This window comes from Chelonia mydas, chromosome 8, assembly GCF_015237465.2.
Source record: "Chelonia mydas isolate rCheMyd1 chromosome 8, rCheMyd1.pri.v2, whole genome shotgun sequence".
Lineage (NCBI taxonomy): Eukaryota > Metazoa > Chordata > Testudines > Cheloniidae > Chelonia > Chelonia mydas.
The window spans coordinates 17,822,730-17,839,531 of NC_057854.1; the positions used below are offsets into that span (position 1 = coordinate 17,822,730).

At 46.8% G+C, this 16,802-nt stretch overlaps 2 protein-coding genes across 3 annotated transcripts in view; one reads left to right on the top strand and one right to left on the bottom strand.

Annotated features, from left to right (window-relative positions):
* GRXCR2 (glutaredoxin and cysteine rich domain containing 2) overlaps positions 1-3,304 on the bottom strand; it is an 88,342-nt gene extending 85,038 nt beyond the window's left edge. Inside the window, exons 1-2 of one of the 2 annotated variants that reach the window (XM_043521424.1) lie at positions 3,130-3,304; positions 2,233-2,657 (exon numbers count right to left, since the gene is read on the bottom strand). The gene's annotated coding sequence lies outside the window, so the exon portion shown is untranslated. The remainder of the gene's footprint in view (positions 1-2,232; positions 2,658-3,129) is intronic. The other variant, XM_037906823.2, reaches the window with a different exon arrangement.
* Positions 1-16,802, top strand: part of SH3RF2 (SH3 domain containing ring finger 2) — a 73,953-nt gene that overhangs the window by 53,888 nt on the left and 3,263 nt on the right. The window contains exons 6-9 of the mRNA XM_027833261.3: positions 5,911-6,005; positions 8,408-8,578; positions 12,595-12,827; positions 15,648-16,006. Coding sequence (XP_027689062.1) covers positions 5,911-6,005; positions 8,408-8,578; positions 12,595-12,827; positions 15,648-16,006 — 858 coding nt within the window. The remainder of the gene's footprint in view (positions 1-5,910; positions 6,006-8,407; positions 8,579-12,594; positions 12,828-15,647; positions 16,007-16,802) is intronic.

Below are 16,802 nucleotides of genomic sequence, written 5' to 3' on the forward strand. Positions count from 1 at the left end.
TAGAGCTGAATCTAGATGGGGCAGCTCCAGGAATAAAGCCAAGGGTCATAGCCAGGAGTCAGAAACCAAAGCCTTAGCTGCAGGGTTAGCTGGAATCACAGTCAGAAGGTGGAGCCAAGGGTCTGAGGCGGGCGTCAGAGGTCAGGAAGGAGCAGGAGCAAGACTAGAGACAGTGGAAGCAGGGGCAGAACTGAGCATAGCTGCAGGCTAGGAAAGCATTGAGCAGCCACTGGACTGCTGCTGCTGCTGGCGAGGCTTGGTATCACGCTGCAGGTGTCTGCAGAAAATCCGGTGATGCAGTCAGACAGTTTCTATCAGGACCAGCTGTGCTCAATGGGTTCCCAAGAGACTAGCTCTGCTGCAGGCTGGACCCTGACAGTACCCGCCCCCCCTTCAGGGGTGCCTCCTAAGGACCGTAGGACCTGGTCTTGGGGGGTGTTTCTGATGGAAGGCACATATGAGTTCTAGAGCATAGACTTTTTCCTACAACTCCCATGACTCCCTTATCCATCAACAGATTAACCAAATCAGGGGTGCTCTTGTGCTGAGTTGGAATGTTGTGAACCCGGGCAAAGTCTAAGTCCATGAAATTGTTGGAGGGCCCCAAAGTCCACAAGCCCCCTCAGCTTGACCTCCGATATGGTGGGATGTTGTAACCAGAGAGGGAGTTGGAGGGCACTAGCATGGTGTCCCTTCACAGCTGGGGTACAAGTTCCTGGAGTGAGGGCGGGGCAGGAAACATAAGCTCAGCCAGACCCCCTTATCAGGGCTGAGGCCTGGAGTCTTTCTAGTCAAGACACAGCTGGATTCCTAACAGGGCATCCCAAAGCGTGGTGTCCAAATTCCCCATAATACAGGCATATCCCCAAAGCAAGATGCCAGCCCTTTTCTGCATCAGAGGCAAGGCCGAACCCAGCTGATCTGCCTGGGCCACTGTAATGAGAACAGCAGAGGGGACTGGGAACTCGACTCTCTCTCCAGGAGATGTTTGGTTAGGGGGTCATTGGTACCTTGACCAATCAACTTGACCAAGACATCCAGGATGGATGGTGGCTCCACCCGTGCCAACTCATCCTTCATTTGCTCACTTAGGGCATGTCGGAAATGGTAGCGCTGTGCCACCTCATTCAGCATTTGCTGCTAGAACTCTGCAACAAGCTTGGTGATCAATGTATTTCCCCGGCACGGCCCCCGAAGCAGGTTCTCGGCAGATCATGTGCAATTTGAATCATCAAACACAATTGCCGTAGCTCAGACAAACACTTGAAACTGCCCCAGCAGGGGTCTAGAAGTCTCCAGGAGGGGAGACACAGAGGCCAAGGCCTCCCCAGTTAGCAGACTAATAATAAGTTCTACTCGGGTCTGGTCAGTGGAGAACAACTGGGGCTGAAGCATAAACAGGAGCCAGCATGCCACAGAACTTGTTATGGTACCCAGCAAACTTACCCGGGATTGGAATCTCTGACTCCCTAGAAGCCAGGATGGCAGCTACTGGCAGGATGGCTTGAGCCCATAGAGCTGCAAGGCCATAATCTGGGCCTGTAGGGTCTGCAAGATCTCACAATGTTTGGCAGGAGCACAGTTGCCTCTTCAGAATCCATCTAAAGGGAAGTCCAGCCACTTACCCAACCGTGTTCAATCTTTTGAGCTGCTCAGACTGTCAGCGACCAAGTCATGAGCGGTCTGGCCTAGTGATTGAAGCAAGAGTCCAGTCTGACATTTATCACTGAAGCCAGATGTGGCAGATCCAGGAGCGGAGCCAAGGGTCATAGCTGGGAGTCAGAGACTAAAGCCTAAGCCAAAGGGCTAACCAGAGTCGCAGTCAGAAAGTGGAGCCGAGGGTCTTGGCTGGGTGTCAGAAGTCAGGAAGTCGCTGGGGGCTGGAGCAGGCACAGGCTGGAGCAGAAGCAGGAGCAAGGCTAGAGACAGTGGACCAAGTGCAGCTGCTGGCTAGGAATGTGTTGAGAAGCCACTGGACTGCTGCTGCTCCTATTGGGTTCCGGGAAGCAGGCGGGCACAAGCCCGCCCATTGCTAAAGGACCCTCCCCAGCCTGAGGGGAGGATCCACAAGGACCAGGAACTCAAATAATTACGGGGCACCGCCAAAAATGTAACAGGGGCAGGTGTGAAGGTCAAAGGGTCAAACAAAGGGAACCTGAAGGGGACACTGACAGGGCTGGCTCCAGCTTTTTTGCCGCCCCAAGCGGCGAAGGGGGGGAAAAAAAAACAAACCTGGTTGAGCTGTTGCCGAAGTGCGGCTGAAGAGGGAGAGAGGGACTGCAGGGCCTGCTGCCGAATTGCCGCCAAAAACCCGGACGTGCCGCCCCGATGACGGACGGAGTGCTGCCCCTTTCTATTGGCTGCCCCAGGCACCTGCGTCCTTCGCTGGTGCCTGGAGCCGGCCCTGGACACTGAGCATGGACTGCTGCTGCTGCGGCCACTGCAGAGTCTAGATATCAGGTTGCAGGAATTGGCAGCCAATCAGGTAGCACAGTCAATCAGACAGCTTCCATCAGGGCCAGCTGTGCTCCTTTGGGTTGCCAGGAGGCTGGAACTGCTGCAGGCTGACACTGCTCTTGACTGGCTTATCAGAAGCCAACAGTAGGGTTGTGGTTTTTTTCCTGGCCCTGTAATTTCATCCCTTCTTAGCAAGTCACCTCAAAGAAAAAAAACAAAACGTTTACACTTTAAGAAATTCATGACCATAATAGAAGACATTCAGAATGTCTGGAACAAAACATCTGAGGACCAGCAAAATGTATGGTCCCTTGAGCGAACTTGGCTCTATATTAACTCTTTGGTCAATAAATCTTGACATTCTTCTCAAGAGGAGCCAATATCTGCCTATCTTTCTACATCATCCTAAACCCTCCCATGCAACATATGAAACGACAAGATTACTCTGTTTTTACTGAATCATCTTTAAAGGCAGGATATTGAGGGATTCATAGCTGAGAAGCGTGTGTCATTTTTGTAGCTGCTGTGTGGTGGCATGAGGGTGGGAAGTTCAAGAATTACAGAAAATGGATGTGTGGGAATATGCCTGCCTTAACCCATGTCGAATACAAAATGCTTCACACCAAGAGAAAATGTGGGCTGCTAAATACTGTGATAGTTTAAGGACCTTACCTCTAGTGCGCTTGTTGAATCCCACTGCACTCCTTAGAATATGACAATCTCAGGATTTCTCACGTTGGCGGGATAGGGGCATGGAAACAGAGGGAAGAACCAGAGATACTTTTCAATGCCATAAATGTTAGGAGCGAGCCTAACACTGTTCAGGACTGGTGCTAAAACAAACATGGCTCTACTCACCAAAGAGGCGAATCAGAGAAGCTGAGAAAAGAGGAAAACAGATCATAAGTTACTTCATAAGATAACCTTTCTGGCTAACGGGCTTGTATCCCTTTAACCACGACTTTTTTCTTCAAGGGGCATTGCAGGGAAGAGACAGTGACCCATTTATTGATAAAAGCTTCCTGAATGTCCACAGGCAAGTCGCTAAGGGTACGTCAGCACTGCAATTGGGGGTGTAATTGCAGCCCCTGTAGACATACCTGTGCTAGCTTTAATGTAGCGAGGTCAGGTACCAATAGCAGTGAAGAAGCAGCAGCATGGGCTATACAAGCCCACCTGGGTATGTACTCAGGCATTTAGCCTGTGTTCCTATGGCTTTACTGCTGTTGCTTTATGAGCTAGTTAAATTAAAGCTAGCTTGGTTACATCTATACATATTGCAATCACACCCCTGACTGCAGTGGAGAGGTACTGTTAGTGTCTCTGGGCTTCAGTTCCCCAGGAGAGGATAACAGCATAGCCCTAATGTCACCGGGAAGTTGTAAGGATAAAGACATTAAAGATTGAGAGGCACTCAGATTCTATGGTAATAGGGCTAGATCAGTATGATTGATAGATAACTGGTGAAAGCTGGGATTTGTAAAGGTTTCTTCTTTCCCTTCTCCTGGACTTTCTTTTCACTTACACTGTGAATAGCAGCCCATCTCCTAGCAGTGACTCTGGCAGCACAGACTCCAGGAATGCTAGTCTTATGGGAGATGAAACAGGCAGCCCGACATCAGTGGTGAAAGCAGCAGCAGCAGTGTTTGGAAATCTCTAGGCAGGAACTTTTGCCTCAACAGCAGCTCTGGAAGGGACTTGTATTAAACATGACCACTAACAATTGCTTTGACAACAGTCACAGATTCAGGCCCCTCGCCCCAGCATGAGAGAATCACATGAGAAAAGTGCATACTGGGTGTTAGGATGACTGGTACATTGGGACCGTGGCAGGAAGGAGGTGTTCCCTCAACAATAGTCACATCATTTGTGGAATTATGACCTCTAAAAGACCCCACTTCCCAAACTATTCTGCAGCTTGCTGTGTGCCAGGTGGTCATCACCTGCCACCTCAGAAGTGGCTGCATGTCAGTGGAGCTTTGTGTATGTATGTGTGAAATGCTTTTTGATCCCTTAGGATGATATGCACCCTATAAATACCAGATAATAATAATAATAATTAATAAATACTGTTGTTATTGCTGCAAGCTCCCTGACACAAGGACTGTCTTATTTGTGTATCATACACAGCCAAACACTTGGTTGGAGTTTAGTAAACGAAATTATGATTATATAGTCCCACTCACCTGACTGAGGTGATATTCTTCCCCCTGGTTATCACACTTGAGATTTTAAATAACATTTTGTCAACCTCTGCCAGCTCCTCTTCCCTTCTAGGTTTCATGCCTAGAGTGCATATCAGTCCCAACAAATGAATCAAGGACTCGCCCTGTTGTAGAAGTAATCCAAAAGGAAAGAGAAAAAAAACCAAAAAGAGGAATGAACTCCACCACCCTTGAGCGGATCTCATATTTATATGATCAGCCATGATTACAGATTTAGGGGATTGGGGGCTCAGACATAACATTTGAAAGTCATGGCTGTTAGGTGACGTTTATTCTGTTTAATCAGTGTGCTGAAAATCTCCACAAACACAAGATTAGCCCTCCTAATAAACCTGTAGCTTGGAACCTTGCCAGCAATAGGAAAGTATCTACCTGGCCATTTTTCTGTGCCACGCAGCAGTAGCACTAAGGGCAGAACCAGCTCCACCCATAAGCTGGAGAACTGAATCAAAAAATGATGATGTATTGAATTCCAAAAGTAGGCAAAACGCTACTCTGCCTCCATTTTAAAGTATGTGGGGCTGATTATCCTCTTACTTACACCAGTGTAAATGAGGAATAGCTCCCCTGAAGGCCGTGGAGTAACATAGCTGTAAAACCAGTGTAAGTCAGGGGAAAATCAGGCCCTATGTGTGAGTGCAAGTCCAATAGGGGCTAGTGAAAGGTGCCGGGCTGACAACCCTCGAAATTAGACACTACTCTTTACTCACAGAATGGCATAGCATGGGCAGTGACAATGCAAGCTTCCTCCTCACTGACCCACCTATGTACATCAGCCTTGAGGTAGAAAGGCCACCTTCAGAGATGAACGGGTAGTAGCTTAAGTTTCCATGACCCATGCAGTTTTTGGACATCTCTGCTGTGACTGACAGCAAGGTTGCCCATGGGCATCTACTGTGATGTAGACAAGAGGTTTGGAATGTAGATAACCTGTCCACTAGGAAATGAATTGAGACAACAGTCCACTGAAGAGATGGCAGCAATCACTACTGAACGGGGCTGGAATTCAGTCTGTCCCCGTCCCTACACAAACCGTTCTGTGATATTCAAGGCCATTGGGGTAAGAAAGCAACAGAACACTTGTGTGGAACAGGGCATGTTTCCTGGCTGTGGTGGCAAATGATTGTGGGGTCGTTTCACACTCTTCACAGTGGGGTTCCGATGGCTGAGGGAGCCTAAACTCAAGGTCATTTTATTCAACTTACTTTGTTTCCATTTTTCATTGCAGGTCAGCGCTTCTTATTATACTGCACCAGGATCCCTGGGGCACTCAACTGCCATCGTCACCCTTCCGCATCTTCAGCAACACATATCAGCTAATATGTACGTATGAGTACTGAAACTTTGTTGCTTTTGTTTCAGAGGGTGGCAGGGAGCTTGACTCGTGAAAGCCCATCTCAGATATATGGCATCTCATTTTCAGTGGGGCTTCTGGGGGCTTACCCAGCCAAGGCAGAATGGACATTAAGTGTTTTCCTGAAGTAACACGCCGATGAGGAGCTAAAATCAGATTAGAAGCTGTGATTCTTTGGACTCCTAGTTCTTTCTTACGCATTCTAGCCACCAGATCACTGAGCCCTAGTAAAACTCTTGAACTCACAGCCTGACTCTTAGGCCAGTGAAAGGACATAGCACTGTAGAAAAATAAAGATAGAATATTGGCAGCACACAAGGGCTTTTCATAGATTTCGAGTACTTTTGCTCACTTTAAATTAGTATGATCTTCATATTTCAGTTACTACAATCCTAACACTGTGGGTTTTTGTACCTGATTGTTTATCTCTTTCCAATGCCTATTGAATTACTGATGTGTTTCTACATTTTCAAACCAAAAATTCTTTAAAAGTGAACTGAAACGCTCTTTAAATTTAACTAATTATTTTAATTAAGAAACGATTTAAAAGTTAATTGATTTTTAAAACAAATCATTCAAAGAAAAATATATGTCGAGTTAAAATTTGCAAATAAATATATGGCAGTTGTTTTGTCTGTCTGTCTCCTGGACAAGAATCAGCAGCCTAGCTCTCATGATGAGCAACCCTACAATAACAAACAAGCATGAATGCAGTCTACTGCTCATGAGCAGTTCTATATTGAAAATCAAGATCCTGATCCTGCAAAGATAAATACATATTAGGAAGGTGTATAACCTTGAATTATTCTCATGCATAAACATACATACGCAGACCCTGATCCTTCAAAGATTTACACACATGCTTACTTTAGATCCATGAGTAATCCTGATGACCTGAAATGGGAATATACAAGGGGTTGCAATTAAGCACATGTGGAAGAATTTGCAGAATTAGGGCCATACTGAAGTGTTGGTAGGATTGGGTCCCTAATTTGGACCGTTCATTGCTCAGAACCTACAGTAACAAACTAGCATGAGTGCAAGCTACCACCTAAGAGTGGTACTTCAATTAAAAAAAATAAACCACTGAGGAGTTAGAGCAGGTCTGAATTTAGCCCCATCTGCACAAATAATAGAAGGAAAAATCCTCTTATAAGGAAAGACATTTCAATTTCAAACTTCCAAATGGTTCTTATGACCAACAGAGAGAGAACAATTGCTTTTAAGAACTAGCAAAAAGTCCTTGACAGTCTCCTTTTTTTTAATAACTCTTGGTTTTGAGGTGATGATAGTTGCTGTAGCATCTGCTACTCAGATTAATATTTGAAAACAGACCACATCCCACTTGGGAGAAGAAAAAAAAACCAATGCAATTAGATAAAATGTGTGTCTCCTTGGAGACAAATAAAAGTTCTTTTTTTAAAAAAAGCCACAGGCCCTTGGGAAAAGGGTAAAATTGAAAAACAGGTGGATGAGATTTTTGATGTTTTGTTTTCCTTATTTTTTGCCATTCTGTCTCATGAGGCCCCCTGCTGAGAACAAGCGATCTCATTACACAACTGGAATCAGTGGGGTTTTTTGTTTTGTTTTGTTTTTTAAACACAGCTCTCTGAGCAGGTTTGCTAAGCAGGAGAGACAGGCTGCAGGGAGCCCCCAAACATTTGTACAGGAGACAGCCATAACTTGGCTGTACATGCTGAGGAAAGCAAAGTAGATGGGGGCGGGTATCTGGCTAATGCTTTCTATGGAGCTCACAGTCCCTTTGGGTGTGTCTGGGTGAGATTATAACCAACAGACGCTGGCAGGAAGACCCAGGTTAACAAGTCCTGTTGCTGACCACATACTGATCCCATTGTACCTTTCAAAGATATAATGCCTCCTTGACACAGTCTTTTGGGTGGTGCACCTCACCTGCGCTCTAGTGCTGCTCTGCTTTGGAAAAGGCATAACTCCATCCCTAATCAGTTATTTCAGTGGAGTATTCATGGTTGGAGAATAAAAACAGCCCCCTCCATCCCCAATACTGGGCCCCGTTGGCTGAGACTGACAGTTCTAGGTCAAAAAATGTTGACAAAGACTGCTTCATTCCTGGTAGCTTTTCTTTTATTCATATCCCCCCTGGCCTTAAGATGTAAGCAGTTACCTTCCTACAAAGCCTTTCCACATTCATGACAGCACCCAGATATATGATGCGAGTGCCAGCTGAAGATGCTTCAGGCAATAGGCTCTGCTCACACAGAACCAACAGCATCAGCTCCCAGAATGATTAGAAACAGGATTGTTGTGTCATCTCCTATCCTTACGGCACACGGGGGAGGCAACTTTTCCATAGTGCATGTCTGTGCTTCTCTAATTTCCTGTGTATCACCAGGTGTGTCGCTCTACACTCCTACACCGCTCATGGACCGGAGGAGCTGGATTTGCAGAAGGGAGAAGGTGTTCGTGTTTTCGGGAAGTACCACGAAGGCTGGCTCAGGGGAATGTCATTGGTCACTGGAAGAGTTGGGATCTTCCCCAGTAACTATGTCGTCCCCCTTTTCAGGTCTGATTTCCTTATGTGAAATAACGTATTTGTAGAAGGAGTGGTACAGTGGGTAATCCTGGGGGGGATATAATGAAAGAAGCTCACTGCCTGGCTCTAGGGCAGTGAGATGGTCCTAGAACATTGATCATGGCTGTCAGCACCATGGGTATATGGAATGCTGTCCTGCTGCCACCCCTCCGGAATAACTGGATCTCATTTCACATTATCCCCTTCTGTACTATACCATTGGCCACATGCGCTATATGTGCTTTCACCTCCCTCTGAAGATCAGGCACTGGCCACCACCACCACCACCACCAATTGGATGGATCAGGGTTCTCACAGGAATTGCCGTATGGTCCGGATAAGATGAACAGATGAGCAGTATCGCAACATCCTTCATTCGTCTCTTTTGAATCTGAAATGTCAACAGTGTAATGCAGTCAGAAGCCCTTTTCAGTACTGCTCAGTCCACTCCAGGATTTAAGGAAACCCTGTTTAGTAACATGCGGCGACATGCTTAGTTATTTTGGAGCCAAAGAGCCATCAGGAACCACAGGGTCTCTCTGTGCCCAGCGGCCTCAAGAAAGAATCCCCTTTATATTTGTTTCAAGACCCTACTGGAATCAAAGCACTGTCATCAGAGCAGCTGTTTGCTCCAAGCGTTGGAAGGTGTTGACCTAACGATATAAAAATGTGCATTCGCAACCCCCTAAAGTCAAGTCAGTACCTAGGCAACATCTTTTAGGAACATCGTGGCTTTTTTTTTAAGCAGAGATTCCACTGCTAAAAAATGCATTGTGGATTGCTTCAGCTTCTTTTCTCTCTTACAAGCAAGGCAGGGATGGACACCAGAGTAAAGCGGGAGAGCGACCTGCAGAGATGAACAGCTAAGGACTTGTGGGGATGATTTCCAAACCTACCCACTTTCCTTTCATCTGTGACCACATCAAAGCAGCACAGCCCCTTTTACAGATGCAACAGCCTATCTATCACTCAAGGGTGTGAATGCCAGGGTGGGAGCGGAATTGTTTGGGCTGATCCAAGGAATAGGGAGATGAAGTAATGCATGTGAAAATGAAGCTTGAGTGTCAGAGACGGGAGGGAGTGCCAGGAGGGAGTCTATTGGTTTGCTGAACAGTCTGCCAAAGGGAAAAGTGCCACCCTTTGGTTATTCAAAACTGGACTAGAGAAAGCACTCTAGCATGTACCTGCAGCCATAAAAACTCAGGTAAATACCACTTCCCTACTCCAGGGAGGTGTTGTGAGGGTAAATACGTGAAAGATTGCAAGGTGCTCGGTACTATAGTGATAGGTGCTGTACAAATCCGATTGACTGATTTATAGATATCAATAGATAGCACCTCGAGATGTGGTTGGTCAGCACTTAGAAAGGAGACTGTCACAGGAGGGGCTGCCCCACACCAGCGCTAGGAGTAGCTCCCCAAACAAAAGTTCTCCCCATCTTGATATCATATAAATGGGTCCAACGAGAAAGCTCATCGTTTCTGGATCATGAGCAGTGTAACGTAGGGCCTTTATTCGTCATTGCCCTGCACTCTGCATAGTCACTTACCCAACTGCAAAGTGAAGTAAAACACTCCCATCCTGGTCTAGGAGCATTTTACACTGGTGTAAACAGTCCTGTCTGATGCAGAGCAATGGGGAATGAGACCCGCTGTCCTCTAGACTTTCCCCCACTGTTGCCCCCACTTTTCAGATACAGCAGCCAGGCCTGGAAGGTGCACAAGCCCTATCTGCATCTGCTTCCCAACTGCTTAAACCCTTCATGCCTAGTTCAAAAACTCAGCACACATGACAGGGAAAATGAGGTCTGGGGATTTAATCCTAGCTAGGCAGTCACCCACTCAACTGCCTGGGACTTCCTAGTTCCAAAAGGATGGCATGCCCTATCTCAGAAACTTTGCCAGGAACTGAGTACCTCACCACTGAGGAAAGGTCAGACCAGCTCAAGGTGTGTGTTGCCCTCTAGTGGCAGAGCAGAGATAAGCCAGAATTCTGATACACGGATAACATGAGCTTCTCCTCTGGCTCCTGCCCAAGATGCCTGTGCTTTAACAACAGAACTTGAGTTCTATGTTAATGTATGGCCATGAAGTCCAGTGCAGCTAGCATGCCCTAGAGACTGCAAAGTCCTGGAAAGCCACAGACACATTACAAACTCCAGGGTGGTGTGAGAAGCAGGTATTGGGGATTTGCAGGTGGCTCCCAGTCTGGTGAGTCACTCCTGAACCAGTGCCCCAGGATGGTGTGAAGGGGTGCTGCCTTTTGGATGAAGGAGCGATCAGCTATGGGAGTGTGCCTCAGTTTGGACTATGTGAAAACTTATCAAGGAACTCAGGCTTTGACCCACTGAAATAGCCTAATGGTGGCCTAACTCCCTCCACATTATCTCTGACATTGACAGATAGACTCTGGCTCCTTTTTCTTTTCCTGCTTATATTTCACTGTGTTAAATTCTCAGTTCAGACTGAAGATGATGATGCTGCTTTGATCCCAGCATTAGCCCTCCCTGATTTAAAGGGAGCCAGTGATTATTCTTTGTCTCTTTGGCTCATTTCTCTGCGATACAGCCTCTGATAACACCATGGCCCCAACTCCCTGCTAAACAGAGCAAACAAACAATCCAACATAAAGCCCAGATACCCTAAAGTCACCTCAGCCATAAGCACCAATTTTGGAGCTGCTCTTCTGTATCCTCCTTTGGACAGTTCATCATAATAAATTGACGCGCCAGTTATTTTGATAAATCGCCACTCTGTTATTAAACCATAAATCATTCTTCTACTGTCCGAGAGAGTCATGGGAAGGGAAAGAGAAGGGTCAGAAGGAGCCGTCTTTTCCCTTTCAGAGGAGTTAGCAGACAGCCTTTACCCTGGCTGACTTTCCCACTGAATTAGGAGCATTTGGGAGGGTTATTAAGCATCACTCTGATGTGGGAGATCGAAGGCCTTTATGGCAATTTAACAGATTTAGGTGAAAAAGCCAACATGCCCTCTCCAAGGAAAGCAGATGAGGAGAGGAATAATGGGAAGTGACAGCTGCTCGCAATGGGGCCCGAACAGCAGCTGGGCAACCAGAGTCAGAAGGGCAAGGAGTGTGAAAGCTGCCACAGCCTTTTCCTTAAGGATCATTGTGCTCCCTTTAGTGCTTTCTGGTGAGAGCTGTACCAAGAGCCAAGGTGTGATGTCAGCAAGCCAATGGGCTCTCTTGCCCAGCTCATTCAGTGCAGGACAATGGGTCACACACAGGCTGAATGAGCAAAACGAGCATGTTTTAGTTGCATGGAATTTTTACAGTAACACCAAAATGGTCCCATTTCCCTTTGGAGAGGCACAGATCAGACCAGAACACCGGGCGAGGTTAATTCACCAAGCTAGCTTCAGAGCATGTTAAGCTACCTACAGCACAATAGCTTTCCTTCCCTAACTCAATGGGTGGAGTCCAAACCTAATGATGAGTATTTACATATGACCATGTCTGCAAGGTTTCGATGGCTTCTGTGCTGCTTAACACATTAGTAAGTGGGAGAAATGCTGCAGCTCCACACAATAATTACCTGGCATGTCCCCTGCTGGCATTATGGAAGAACACTGGCCCCTAAAAGCCCCCCTTCCTTTTGGCACCCCATGGGAACTGTTGCAAATGATTCTAGGTTGTGTCTGAGAAGGCCCAGGTATAAAGTGGGCATGTGGGAGTGATGGGAGCAATAGGGCTGAGAATGATTGCTCTAATGGAACCAGAAAGTGAACTGCAGGGATTCCAGAAGGATTTTTTTTAACCTGATGAACTCTAGGGACCGGTGGGCTGTTAAAAATTCTGATCTGGCTCCACAGTTTTGCAAACAGTCCTTTTCTTTATAATGGGCTGAACCAAAACAAAAAACAAAAAAAACACATACACCATGCTGTGCGGGGGACTGAAGATTTGGATTTGAATTGTGCCTCTCTGTAGCTATATTTAATTAACTCTCTCTCTTTCTCCTCCTCCCCCCGCAACCCCTTTACCAGCAGGAAGTCACCCAATTTCTCTGAATCCAGGATGCCTTCCCTGTATGCCACTTGGACGTTATCCACTGGCTCACTCTCCTCCCAGGGGAGCATCTCAGAGAACGGCCCAAGGCAAAGCAGGCCTTTGAAATCAGCCTTCATGCCCACGGTGCTGTCTTCGCCACTGAGAAACGTAGCTGTGCCGGCCACCTCAGGACAAACATCACTGAGGCGAGGACGCGGCAGTACTAGGAAGAGTAAGTTCTGGTGGGAGGGTGAAGACAGGCCTGTGAGTGTGTTCCCAGGTGGGCAAGTGGTACTGGGAGCCTTTAATTAACACACACAGACTCAGGAATGAGGTAATACTGGTAATAAATAACATGCTACAGCTCTTAGAGCTGGCCGCTTCATAGAACGCATCCAGCTGGGATGGAAGCCTACGGGGGCAATGTTTACGTGATAGGCACTACAGTGGCATAGCCACGGTGCTATAGCTGTGCGTCTATACTACGGGGTTACAGCAGCAGCCTACAGCGACGGAAGGAGTTCTTCCCATTGCTGTAAGAACTCCGCCTCCCCAAGTGACAGTAGCTAAGTCAACGGAAGCATTCTTCTGGCGACCGGCTGCATCTCCCCCAGGGATTGGATCAGCAGAGCTCTGACGGTCCAGTGGGTGGATATTTTCACATGCCTGAGTGTCATAGCTCTGTCAGTTTAACCTTTACGTGTAGGCCGGGCCTTAGTCTTGTGTAAAACCTGCAGGTGGATGGACTGCGGGGTCTGTCAGGAGAGATGGTTTAACGGTCAAATACATCCTGGTTAAAACACATAGGCTGACAAGATCTGCGCTGTCATTTTCCACTCCTTGTCCCTCCTTGTTAACTTAACTGATCTCCAGGCTGCTTAAAGTAAGAGGAAGTGGGGTTTGCAGGAGTCCTTAAATACTGAGGCACTAGGGCTGGAGTCGTGGGAGTTACAGAGGGATCAATTTGGCTCCTCCAGAATTTAAAGCTTTGATCTTTCAAAGAGCTTCAACATGGCCTCGGATTTTGTACCTGCAAAGAACTGCAGGTGAAATTTTGTGAACAAACATAATTGTGGGTGCATTTGACAGCACTTAGACATCTCACTACTGGATTTTTGGGTGCAAACAAGGGGTTAGATGTCACTTTCTGAGTCCGAGTATGTGTTTGACCCATGTCCTTGACCTTCATCTTCCCTTACTGCTCTCTATGTTTGTTGATTGCTGCCTTCTATTCCAGAAGTGGCTGCATTTCAGTCCAATGGGCATACTCACACTTCATCAGGATGAAGTGTAAGATCTATTTATTGGCATAACTGTAATAGCTGAGCACCTCAAATATCACCACATCAGGCATCAAAGAAGCCTGCATGAGATAGGAAAGTATTATTGCACCCATTTTAAAGATGGGGAAACAAGCACAGAATGAATAAGGTCATAGTGGAAGTCTATAGCAGAGCTGGCAATAAAACCCAAGCCTCCTGTTTTTAGTCCTGCCTTAACCACAAGACCATCCTTTCTCCCAGCTCCTGCTATTCCAAATTCCTGACTCAACACACAAAAGGATCCTTTCCATGGGCTTATGCAGAGCTCAGCATGCTGCATTCTTTCCATGAGGTTGGCCAGGTTTATTTCAGACACCTCAGACTGCCATGGAATAAATCTCCAGTTATATTTAAGCAACTAAGCAATGCATTTTTCAATAGTTTCAGCCTGAACTGCTACTTGAGCTATGTAGAGTCACTGGCAGGGGGTGAGGTTCATTTGCAAAGGACACGGTCAATGTTTTTAGGCTCGAAATTGGATTTATCTTAGAAGTTGTTTTACCTTAAAGGACTTGTTCCCCCACTGTGGTTCTATTTAAAATCAATCTTCCAAGCAGCAGGAAATTGCAAGAGGAATAAAGCATGCATCACCTGTAAAGTAAACATTCAAATGGAATAGGCTGTGATGTGCAAACCACAAATGTCACACAGCTGAGAGGCCTGCTAGTGAGGGCTCAGGTATAGGGCTCATGCTTGGGATTAGCTGACTGGCAAAAAAGGGGCCCACTTCTGTGAAGCCAGTGGTAGTTGAGGGTGCACAGCAAGCAAGGTCCTCACCCAAGGACCTTAGCACCTGGCAGGATCAGATCCTTCTAGGTTAGGGTTCTACCCACCTACTTCAATTTGTCAGGGCAGGGGTAGTAGAATTTTGTGGCGAATCAGTGTGTGACGTGTCATTGCCTCACCTGTTGATGCAAGAGTCCAACATGGAAACTCAATATTGTTATATGGTGTGTTAACATGGCTCAAAGCCTGAGATAGTTGTAGAGTCTTTAATGGTCCTGCAGCATACAGGTGGATCGAGGAACGTCAAGCCTTCCTGCCCACTGCCATACAGAAGGCAGAAGAGTTAAGGACTTTTTTATTTTTAAATTGCATGGATTGAGTTCAGCCTACATAAACTGACAAAGAGGAGGGGAGTATAGTCCAGTGGTTAGAGCAGGGGACTCCAGACTCTGGCTCCTCAGTTCTATTCTGGAGTCCATCACAGACTCATTGCGTTGCCTAGTGCAAGTCACATTGTCTCTGTGCCTCATTTCCTGACATTTGGAAAATGACGACAATAGTACTTTTCTAGTACTATTTGTACTAGAATTTGTATTGCCCCAGCATGCTGAGGCCCCAGCCAGACTGAGACCCCATTGTGCTAGGCACTGTACAAATACAAAGAAATGCTGGGGAAATGAATTCATTAAGCTTTGAGATTTTTAGATAAAAAGGCACTATCCATTACCTGCAAAGTGTGGGGAGTGGAAGATGTCATTTTTGCTCATCTGTTATTTATATTGGGCCCCCAACCATGCAAAGGCCCCTGCAGACCTGTAGGAATTCAGTCAGACCCTGCCTCAGACAGCGGACGGTCTCAGCAGCCAACAAGAGCTGGTGGAAGGGGATGGAACATGAGAGTTTTTGTCTTTTCTGATTCTGTTTAAATTTTCATATTTGCCCATTGGCACCTATTTATTTTAACCTTCATCTCCGATTGACTTCAAAACAATCTTTCTCCCCAGATGGATCACTGCAGAGACCTGTGCAGTCCGGAGCTCTTCCTCAGGTTGTCGGCTCCCTCAGTCGCGCTCCAGTTGCCACGGTGCGGCCCCAGCAACTTCAGCTTTACCAGCATGTCTCCTCTCAGCCCCCTGTCACCCCTGGCATGGCGGACCCAGGAGCCAGGCCAAGCGCCTCCCATGATGCTTCATTGCTGCTTGTGCCCAGGGCAGGTGAAAGCAGATCTCCTTCTGTATGTAGCTCAATGATCCTGGATGCCAAAGAATCCCCAGCAAAAAGCGAGCCAGCTCCAAAGCCACCTCCATCAGCTCCGCCCTCCATCCTGGTGAAACCAGATACCTCCCGGAACAGCACCGAAAAGGTAGCGTAAGGCTGAATCATTGCAAGGAACGGTATACTGACCCTCCACCTCTGGAAAGTCCAGAAAATCCTGCTGGGACTGACCTTAGGTTTCAACTGACTATTCACCATGGTTCAGTTCCCATGAGGTCCTTACTTCAGTGAGTCCATACTCAGGCAGGACTCCCAATGCAATTCACTGAGATTTGTGCCTGAGTAAAGTTCTCAGGATTTTGCCCCCTCTCCCACACCCAACCCCACCCTACATTTATTGTTGTTGGAATGAAACCATTCACAGGGGCAGATATTTTGAACTCTTCTGTCTTCTGTTCACTTATGGCCAAATCCTCACATCTTTACCCAGACCTTAACCCAGGCAAGAGTCCATGAGGGTCTGAGTGAGAAATGAGTAAGGAGCTCCAAATCTGGCTATTAGAACTCAGGCTTGTCCTACCAGGGCTTCTGAGATTGCTGTCTGGCTCCCTTTGCTTGTGTGTTAATTGCTTCTCTGCTGAATAGGTTGGGTGTTTTCTGATTGACATCTGCAGTAAAAAAAACCCAAATGGTTTCATTCGAGGAGTGAAACTACCCTGGTGACAACTTTCCCCACAGGTGGCACCTGCAGAATAACTTCGTAAAAGCCACACAAGTCCCACAAAATGAGGCCAGCTCAGAGGTTTCTGGTTAGCATATTAGCTAGAGATTAATCTTTCCAGAGTCCCAGGTAAAAGAGAGCCAGAGGATGGAAATCAGGTTATGTATTCTGGGTGAATGGCACCTCAGGCTAGAGGTCAGCCTCTCTCAGAGGTCTCCTCACC